Source organism: Acanthaster planci, linkage group LG07, assembly GCF_054643075.1.
Source record: "Acanthaster planci isolate LZ-2023a linkage group LG07, COTS_SCS, whole genome shotgun sequence".
NCBI classification, from domain to species: domain Eukaryota; kingdom Metazoa; phylum Echinodermata; class Asteroidea; order Valvatida; family Acanthasteridae; genus Acanthaster; species Acanthaster planci.
Genome location: NC_141783.1, coordinates 19,491,763 through 19,502,107, shown reverse-complemented (window position 1 = coordinate 19,502,107; position 10,345 = coordinate 19,491,763). Strand labels below are relative to the sequence as shown.

Sequence of the window (10,345 nt, the reverse complement as noted above, 5' to 3'; positions counted from 1 at the left end):
TAAGAAAAATGACGGAAAACATGTCAGAATAGTAAATGACCATTTTCACTTTTATTTTTGCTATTTTGCCCCACCTGGTCTAGCCCTTCGGCCTACTGACCTGACCACGGTTGACTAGAGTCGTTTGCACTCCAAATTCACCGCATACATGCCATCATGCGCCAGGTACGTCATGAACCAACCAAAATGAGTTAACTAGTACAGCGCGCCTTCATCAAACTTGCCCAACAATACAAGACAGGGCATTCATCATGTTTTTTCCAGTCTCGAAAGGACACTGATCTGTCGAATTGTCGGACTGTGTGTACTTTAAAAAGAAAAGAAAAGAAAAAGCCAAAGCCACGAGCAGCCCTTTTAGTCAAGTCTGGTTCCACCATCCTGTTGTGTTCACAAAAAATCGAAAGCGGTGCAAGCTAGACGTGTCCACGATTGAAGCGCAAGACTAACTGTCCGGTATTCTTAGTTGCTGTGGAGTCGGCGGCTGTGCATGATGAATAACGTGTCCCCGGTAAAATGTTAGCCAAACGAGGGAGGGAGAAGTGGGGGGGGGGGGGTTGGGCGGTTAAAAAAACAAATTGTGCGATACGTTGGGGTACCATCCACCATTCTCGGTCGACAGCGTACGTGGCGAAACAAACCTAAACCAGTCTGAAGCTTGCCCGCAAATACCCTGCGTTCAGCCCGCGATTCAGAGTAGTATACGAGTGGTGCTTAGTACACGTACATTAAAATTTAATTGGACATGGTCGAAAGTGAGCCTTGTTAATTCTTTTGACCGTTGTGCGCTCGGGGAGAAAGCAAAGTTTTTTATTCAATGCAGTGTAAAGTCCTTTTAGACCAGAGAGTAATAGCTATAGTAATTTTAGACGGTTTCCGAAGCCAAAAATAATAAAAGTGCAGAAGCTGAGAGAATTTAATGACATTGAAATTTTTGCCCCTGTACATTTTCAATGGACCGCTCAAGCTTTTTGCCTGCACATGCCTTGTATGCGCATGAGCACATAAATTAGAATTTATCAGTGGAAGAGCCTATTGAACCGCACTCGTCGTACGTATCCACACGTGTTTCGAACGGTCCAAGTGAAAGAACAACAATGTGTCTGGAAGTCCCACAGACGAACATAAAATACGTCAGTGGCCATACCTGACAATATTGGCTATAATAGTCTTGTGTGTGCAAATGATTATGCGCAACGCAACAACAAGCGGGTAGAATATTCTACAGGCATGTGGGCACGTATACCCACACTATCCAGTAAGTGAATTAATTTCAATGTGCATTAGTGCATTGTTCGATTTAAATGTTTTCAATAATCGTTCTGCGTCACTGACTAGAGCCTACCGATGATGGTACAAATTTATTGCTGGTTTTGTTGGTGAGGAAAGCAAACATCAGTTTAAGATATAGCTACTACAAGACTCAAGTATCCAGAGTAAAGCTGACATGAAGGAGGCCGGCATATAGTATTGTTATAGTGTGGACTCGGACTGAAACAAAAGGTAAGATTCTGGAGAAACTTTGCATTTAAAGAGGCTGTAGCTTGTCTAAATCATGTCCGCTTTTATACTTGTATAACATCCTTTCAGTATTGACAGTGGGTCCAGGTATTTAAAATTATTCTTGAATGTTTCATTAATTTAAGAAGTGGAGCTAGTTTTGACGGCGCAGTCTTTGGAATTTTTGGACTGCTTACCCGTTTAACGTTTGCAGAGACCACGGTGAAGGTCCTTTTTATCACTAATTCTGTAGATGGACCAACCTAAGGCAGCCGATAAGATACCCTTAATGCTGGAGGAGCATGCGTCGTACGGGGACAGGGACGCCACACCTCCTGACAATGGTGACCAAGATGACCAAGAGGTTCGTCAGATGTCGCCCAAAATGCAACATTGAAAACAAAGACAAGAACCATTTGCAAAGTCGTAGGCTCGTCTGTAAAATGCAATGAAAAAAATGTTAAGGTCCAAGGTTATCGTAGTCCTGCCAAATATTGAAGATAGGTTAGCATCATAACCACACGCAAGCACGGGCCATAAAGTTGAAATTTGGGAAACATCACCATGACTCTACGCCACGAAATGCCCTACGGAATAATGAAATATCCGAAAGCTTTTAATGCTGAATGAGTGTATTTTTGTGAAATGGGACTTGTGGTATTTTTTGATATTCTGTCTGGTGATATGCGGGGGGGGGATTCATGATTTTTAGCTGTTATAGTAAAGTGCTATGTTTAAATGTGTACTAATTTCAAACTATTTGAGCTTGTTTTGGCCCCCCCCCCAATTTTTATGCAAGTAGGCCTACCTGGATCTTTTTCTCACCAGCAGACTTACTGTGTGACTTTTGTATTTTTGATAATTAATACCGAATGGAAAATGAGTAAATTATACAGTTAATTTATATGATTAATTGTTTGATTGTGTGTCTTTTATACGACGACAGGAACCGAAGGGACTCACTTTTTGGCAGACATTTTTCGCTGGATCCGGAATTATTTCTGGCTTCAGTGTCACGGTGTTGATGACAGTAATTATTTACACAGGTAATGGCACAGAACAGGCGAGATGTGCGTGCACAAGGAGAGTTTCTCTGCCAAATCTTCTTCCCTAAAATTTCAGTTCTAATAGAATATCCACAAGATGTATACCCTTGTCTTTGATAAAGGGTAGTGTTGTAGTCGAGTATTCCTAGTACCAAATTCTCTGCCATATTCAGGGAACTGGTTAGGAGGGAACAAAGCCAGAGAACATGGGTATTGGACGTCATTTTCAGACTTCAGACACTCTTAGTTTTGTAAAAAAAAACCTTTGGGTGAGAAAGTACGCGACGAAGCAATTCTGTCTTAAAAATAGATTTTCATTTAATAGAGATGATCTAAATTCATCTTTTAATTTTGTAACCTTACCTTAATGACGTCCATGTCCAAGTTCGTCAGCTCCAGTTTAGTATTTGGTACTTGGTACTCAAAACGTGCTCTACTGCAGCGCTGGTAAAGGGATGATGGGGTAATAATACCAACAATTCTTGATTATTGAATATGGCAAACTCCAAAAAAATGGCAAAAATCCTCAGAGAAGGGGTTTCGAGGAAACTTTAGACCCACTTTGTGACCTTGGGATTGCCCTGTAACGTTTATAATCTGTACCAATCGTTTGATCTTGGATGTCAGTGTAAGTAGCTGTTATTTGACAGGTTGGTTATTGGGTATCACGATTTACGTCGTGGTGGTGCTGCTGCTGACCTACACGGGAACTTTACTGGGGAATTGCTGGGAGATGATCGGGAAAAATTGCCGCGATGACCGGCATCCTTATGGAGCCATCGCAGATCAGGCATGCGGTAAAATAGCAAGGTAGGCAAATGAAGAAAGGTGATAGGTTTTCCAACATTTTCATCAGGCGGTGCAAGGGTTCACGGTTTATTTTGAGACGCTGTCCGTTGTCAGCCCGTCCATTTTCGACCGCTGCAAAATTAATTAAAGAATCTTTAAGAGTGGACTTTCTGGGGGAGACGACAAGAAATAATTTCTTGGGTATCTGTTTTTCGGAAACAAATCTCTGAAGTTATCATTGGGACATTGGTGCTGGATGAACCCCGCTCATCTTTTTTTTTTTGCAAAACAATCGGTGCCGTATTCAACAGGGATGGAGGGGGCGGGGGTAAGTTCCCCCATACAGGTAAGCACTGTTTTTTGTTAGGAACTGAATGGAAACGCATTCTAGACATGACACCACCTCATTTCTCTTCGAGAAATCTTTAAATATTTAGATGAAAAATTTGTTCATTCATATTCAGGGGAAAAAGACCCATACCTGGATATGCACTGAAAAACCATATCAATGTTGAAGAAACGTCTAAAGAAAAGAAAACAAAACAGACAAAAAATAGTTTGGGACATTTCTCAATTTCTGTTTTAATAAGTATGTCGTCTGGTCGTAGTACGTCGTGACCAATAAAGGTAACACAAATTAGGAACTTCTCAGCTACGCTTTTATACCATTATTCAACACTAAAATTACTGAATCTGTCTTCATGTCAGGATGGCAATCAACACAGTAGTGGATCTCAACATTTTCACCGCCAATGTCATGATGCTTCTTATAATCCCTGATCTCTTGTACATCATCGCGGGGCCCTCTGTCCACGGAACCTTCTGCTATTGGCCGCTGGCCTTTGGACTTATTGTGCTGCCGTTCATGTGGCTCGGCGCACTCAAAGACTTATGGTAATACTTTCGGTAGCTATCCACTTCTTTAACACGACATTATCTGGACACGTAGGCCTATAAATCCGAGATTTGGCGAGGGCGAAATTTCAAACTTGTCGAAAAAGCTGAAATAAGAGCTCCAGAACCAATATCAAAACTACAACAAAAACAAACATAACACACGAAAGAAAGTTAAAGACACGGTTCTAAAATAAATTGAAACGAAAATAATTCTTGTTTCAAAGTGGCTGCAGAATAGACTAGGCGCTGGCACAAGAAAGCAACCAATTACGACACTTGGTAATATTTGGTTTTTTTCTTTCTCCTGTTAAGGCAACTCAGTGCAATAAGTTATTTGGGCTGTTGCCTCGCTATGGTCTTCCTACTGATCAACGGTGCCCGGCAGATTCCCAAGTCGCTGGGCTGGCGGCAGCATCCTTTCATCCAGTGGAACGTCTCACTGGACACCAGGGACAACGACCCGCCATCGTTCTACCTGGGCTGGCTGGTGTCGCTGGTGTTTTCCACGTCGCTCTTCATGGTGTCCTTTCATTTTGCCATACCAAGCATCCAACGGGGCATGCATCGGCCCCAAACTTTCAACAAATGCCTGGTTACCATCTACTCAGGTATAACAACGTTATAGACTTTTTTGATGACGTTATGTTTTCCTGCCTTTAACAAAGCCTTTTTGCCCGTCACGAGCACAATCTCACCTACCAGTAGCTGGCAAAACTATGGCTAGCCCTGACTACAAAACTGGAAAGAATAATTCAAGAAGTGACAACATACTTATTTAATTATTGACACCCCAAATAAATTATATTTGTGTTAGATACTAAACAAAAAATGCGTCTCATGTTTGAAATCAAGGAAGCAAAATGTGCATATTGAGGAAAACATCTTTGCCAATAAAAGGTAAGCTTCCTGCAAACTTTGGCGGCTCTACAAAGTGTTTTTCAGTGTCGGTAAACTAAAGAAATGTTCATATCCCCAAATGGTGACTTGCCTTTGGAGGTCCTGGACCATTGAGGGTCTTTTTTTGTCAATTTCAGGAGCTATTAACCGATTGCTATACTCAAAGATGGACGCCCCCTCATTTTAGTTTGCCTATTTAAGGGCCTAGTTTAAAGCGAAATGATTTTCCATAATGTAAAAACCATGGAGTTATGTTGGTATAATTCAATACCCTAGGTGTCAGAGGACTACATGCAGTCTGGAGTGGTCCACTGATAACATAAAGGGTTTTACATGAAAAACGTAGTTTTTATAGTGAAAATAAAATCTTTTCTCCCCTTCATATAGGTCCTTGACTACAATTAACGAACGGCGTATTGATAAGTGCTCTGGTTACAGTGTATCTGTTCTGAAGTCCTCCTGGATAATTATGACCGCTGAGATTACATCTTTTGTCATCTTACATTCTAGTGTTCAGTTTGATAAGCATCCCAACCCTCCTGGTAGTCTTCTTTGGCTTCGGTCATCTCTTCGCGAATTTCAAGGACAGCGGAGTCAGCATCCTGTACATCATGCCCAGAGATGACATGGTCATCACTCCTGCGTTCTTACTGCTGGTTAATAGTCTAATGCTCATGGTTCCCGCTAGCAATCCGCTCTTTCAACACTATGAGGAGATACTCAATATCCCTGAAGGTGAGACCGCAAAATATATCAGTGCTGAACGCTTCCCAAGGCTGGGGAGACGTCGAGGACTAATGATCGGATTTCCCAGATAGTTGAGCGAGGAAGCCGAGGGGACTCTGTTGCGGCTCTGGCCCAACATATCAAGAGTGAAAGGTTAAGAACATTAAACTAAAAGGTTTTCATCGGAGGTCTGGTTCAATTTGGTTCCCTCGTTAACATTGCCTTCAAGTAATCTTATCTCCTTTGGGAAAATTGCGTGGCCATTTTAATGCCTTTGGAGAAAATCCTACCCTTGCAAATATATTTATAATTGTTGGATGAACGAAATCAAGGAGACATATTGATAAAGAAGACAGTCTTTCTGTCGGTTTAACCGATTAACGGTTAATCGGTTAACTGTTTTTTTGTTTGACTTAACCACCGGAAACAGCTTAATCAGATTTTTTTTGACTGTTGACATCAAGAATGGAATACTGCTCTTTGTGGACCCCTTCGTACGTCCTTTGCACTGACACTGTTCCATAATCTTTGGCCAGTGTCTTTGTTCAGCGACCCTCAGTCTTGAATCTTTAATCTACTGCTGCCTCTGTGAGCTGTTTTTTCATTTTTCTACATGGTAGAATGCGGGTGGAAGCGCCTGGTGTTCCGAACTCTCGTCGTTCTCCTGGAGATATTCTTTGCCGAGACGATACCTCAGTTCTCTGTCTTCATTGCCATTCTGTCGGGACTGTTCATCCCGCCTCTGACGTTTCTCGCGCCGGCGCTATTCTACCTGAGACTTAGGACCATGCACAGGGCAGATAGTTCATCAACTCGTCCGTGAGTAGCTTTGTTGGATCCAAGTAGGGTTGGAAGTATTTTGCAAAGTGGGTATGCCAGACAAACGTAATGATGATTTTGGTCGTGTGGATTTTTGGAATGATTGGTAGAATAATTAAAATATGCTGGTAATAATGTTTTCGTTGATTGTGATCGTGAGAGAAAAAAATCGCTCTAGTCATCATATGGTGACTAGCGGTATTAGCGATTGAAATAATGGGCGGTAGGATGTCTGGATGGATTGATGTTATGATTGTGTTGATGACGACAGTTGGTAATGGCTGATTAAAAATGAAACATGATGAAAGTAACAAAGCAATTTTTTGTCTTTTCATGCTCGTAGATTTCACCATATGTGTGAGACCGTGGCCTGTGTGGCCTTGATAGTCGCTTCTCCAGTCGTCATGGTCCTCACCATTGTCATAACCTCGGAGGCCATTGCAGACGGTGATACACTGTTTGTGGCGCCATGTTACGTCGACCCGAAAGCAGCTCACGTGTAATGAAAACGCGGGTGGATGGGGGTCAATAAACCCCAAAAGAAAAATGCTTAAGTTTTGAAAAATGATGAGAAACAGATCGATTGTGGGAACCATTTCACTTGCCATCCTTCCAAAAGCATGTAAAAGTCTCATCCATCAGAAAGGCCATAAAAAGGTTAAATGAAAGAAATTCACAAATGTTTTAGCAACCCCAGGCCCTAACCCCCAAAATGCATTGCCCTGAATCTGCCTTTGAGTGGAGAGGCAGGGTAACTTTTAGCTCTTTGAAACAGGTACCTTTGATTGTTGTGCTGAACATGCCACTCTGACGATAACAGGTCAGTGATTGCTTTGTGTGGCCAGAAAATTTCGTAGGCTTCATCAGCCTACTCTAATTTGGGCACCAGCAGCAATTTCATTGCGGTTGGAGTTAGTGCTTGAGTCTCGCATTTCCTTTTGATGCTCGTTTGAAGTTTTATCTCAAACTAAAATTCTACGAGAGACTCTCGAAATTTGAAAAGCGCATTTTATAGGCAGACTGTGACTGTGTTTTCATTATAGGCCCTAAATGTTTCTTTTAACCCGAATTTTGCGTAGGCCTGAGAAACAGTGTTAAAAACTGGTCCTACTGGATAATCCAGCGTTTGTTTGAGGGTTAGAGTGCACAAAAATAGGGGTCCAAATTTCATGTGAAGTTAGGAAAATGTTTCAACCCGAGTTGGCAGTTTTCTCTCATAACACCACCCTCTTGAGGGGCTCGTAACAATTATCAATGTAAACCGTCTGAGGTGTTCATGAATATAATACATTAAACAATACATAATTGCATCTTTCAGCCTGCATATTTTTTTTTACAATAAAACAGAAACTATCCGATTTCCTTTCAAAATTTAAACCAACGTAAGTAAAACTTTAGCCATTAAAGTAAAGTTAAATAAATGACATTCTCAAGATGTACCTGCACAATAAACGGCATTAGCATTGTATTATTTGCAATTCCATTTTGGTCGAAGCATCGACCTGTAACATATCTTTATGTTATTTAATATGTACTTTATAATAACATATAATGCAATTTCAGGTAAAGTAATATTCTAATATGTATCCGTCAGTCATCTGCATTAACGAGAACTTTATTCTATAATGCATGTTTGAAAATCGCAGAATTAAGAAACCACATACCAAGCCTATTTTTCAGAATATTAAGCCGGGCACAATATTGGGTGTCGCCTGCAAAGCAGTTTTATGCAACAGACAGTAGCCAGCGTATAGCAGCGATCGTGAGCTATAGTGTCATTTGCCTAGTTGAAGTCTGGCCGTCACAGAAGGAGGCCACTATTTGAAGGGGGGGGGAATTCTCCCAATTTGTATAACCACATACTGCCCTTTCATTGGCATTCTACAAAAAGGAACAAAAACTAATAAATCTTAGGACTGCCTGAAAAACAAGCAGTGCATTTAATGGACAACCCGCAAGAACCGGTGTTGCACGGAAAATTTGTAATAAAGATATGAATAACTATCGAATTTAAAAATAACGAGAAACAAAAAGGTGGAATCACTTCTACAAACCCCACCCTCTGCCCTGAAACCGCAATCGTGAATGTCAAATCTTTTCAAAAGCTTTTGGGAGATTATTTTTAATTACAAAAAACTGTACTCTATGCCAGCACTAGAGATTGAATGAGCAGATACCTGAGAAATATTCGGAAGAAAAATGTCACTTTATGATTAAATGGCTTGTTCATTCCGCTTTAGGATCATTTATAAAATGATCGACTTGTCTGTCATCACCTCTTATGATACAAGGATGTCGAGAAGTTAACTGATGCACAAATCATTCCAAAACATTCGAGAGCAGCCTCATTTACTCGTCGCCACCCAATGAATATCCTATGGCCAGTTGCCATGCATCTTCTCACGAGTAAGTATCGCATGCAATACCTACCAGCAGAAACTTGTCTCATTCTCGGCGAAGTAAAAATAAAGTGCTCAAACAACTGAACCGGATGGCCACAATTTACCACTACAATAAAGGTGGATTTTGAGTTAACAGTCGAAGGCTTAGAATGTACTCGTCATAAGGAGGGTAACATGGCCTTAATTGCTTTACAATGCTAATGACTAAGTAATTCGCATACGGATTTATCTGCCATGGAGAGGATCCGGAACCGATAAAAGCAGTGCAGTTAAGGGTGACAAAAGGAAATTTGCTCGCCAGATGACCCATTTACTCTTATTCAAGACTTTCAAAAAGTTGGGTGATAATTACAGTCTCTACTCTTGAATGATCTTGTTCTCGAGTAGCGTTTTGAAAAAAAATAGGTCTTAGGTATGTAAGAGAGGCCTCTTCAGTATATTCCGCTTTGCATTCCATAGACGTATCCTGACTTTTAAATAACGCAGGTAACCACAAGATTTATCAAGCATTTTTACCATGGCTTCAGGTCACCTTTGTCAGAAGGATCAGATTCCCGTTTTTCTAGGGTGGCATGGTGATTTTGGATAGTGTACCATTGTGACAAAATTCGTGATTTCGGGACGGCACATTTTATTCTCGAGCTGACATAAGTCTAATTAACTCGCAAAATATACTTAAGAATTGACTGTTGTGATGTTGGATGGGATGTTTTTACAACCAAGGGACTCATAGCACCCAAGGCGAAGCTGAGAGCGCTGCGTTTCCCGAGGGTGTTTGGAAATCACACCCCACAGTCACAAATCGCACGCGTCTTGCTCGAAAGAGATATCTTCACGTCCTAAAAAAGTTTAAGAACGTTATGAGTAAAGGAACTTCGAACATAGATTCAGTGCGGAATAACTTTGGCAAACATAAGTTTTCCACCAACAGTCGATCGCAACGTACATGTATATACGCATACTAGTTCGCTACAGAGTACCACTATTAAACGTACACGACCTGTGTGTGGTGTGTGATTCGATGGCCCTCTTGCATTGACTCTAACACAAACCGAGGCTGCTCTGAGCCCAGCAAGCGCTGTAACAATTGTGAATGGACTGGAACTCTTGAGTCCTAAAGAAAATACCACTAGTAGCAAGCACCTGCATCACAAATAGAAAGAGTTCAACAGACACCCTAAGGAATGCCACACAAATAGTGATCTTTATGGACGTGGTATTTTCACACGGAGTGGAATAGTCGCGGACCAGCTTATAAAAGCCATTTTATAT

At 41.2% G+C, this 10,345-nt stretch overlaps 1 protein-coding gene across 1 annotated transcript; it reads left to right on the top strand.

Moving 5' to 3' along the window:
- The first annotated feature begins 1,225 nt into the window (after window positions 1-1,225).
- On the top strand, window positions 1,226-8,849 carry LOC147798689 (uncharacterized). The gene is made up of 9 exons (XM_087138721.1): window positions 1,226-1,255; window positions 1,751-1,861; window positions 2,444-2,543; window positions 3,194-3,353; window positions 4,041-4,226; window positions 4,542-4,837; window positions 5,637-5,861; window positions 6,473-6,671; window positions 7,015-8,849. Exons 2-9 carry the CDS (start codon window positions 1,751-1,753, stop codon window positions 7,172-7,174), a joined length of 1,437 nt encoding a protein of 478 aa, XP_086994847.1. The 5' UTR covers window positions 1,226-1,255; the 3' UTR covers window positions 7,175-8,849.
- Window positions 8,850-10,345: the final 1,496 nt, after the last annotated feature.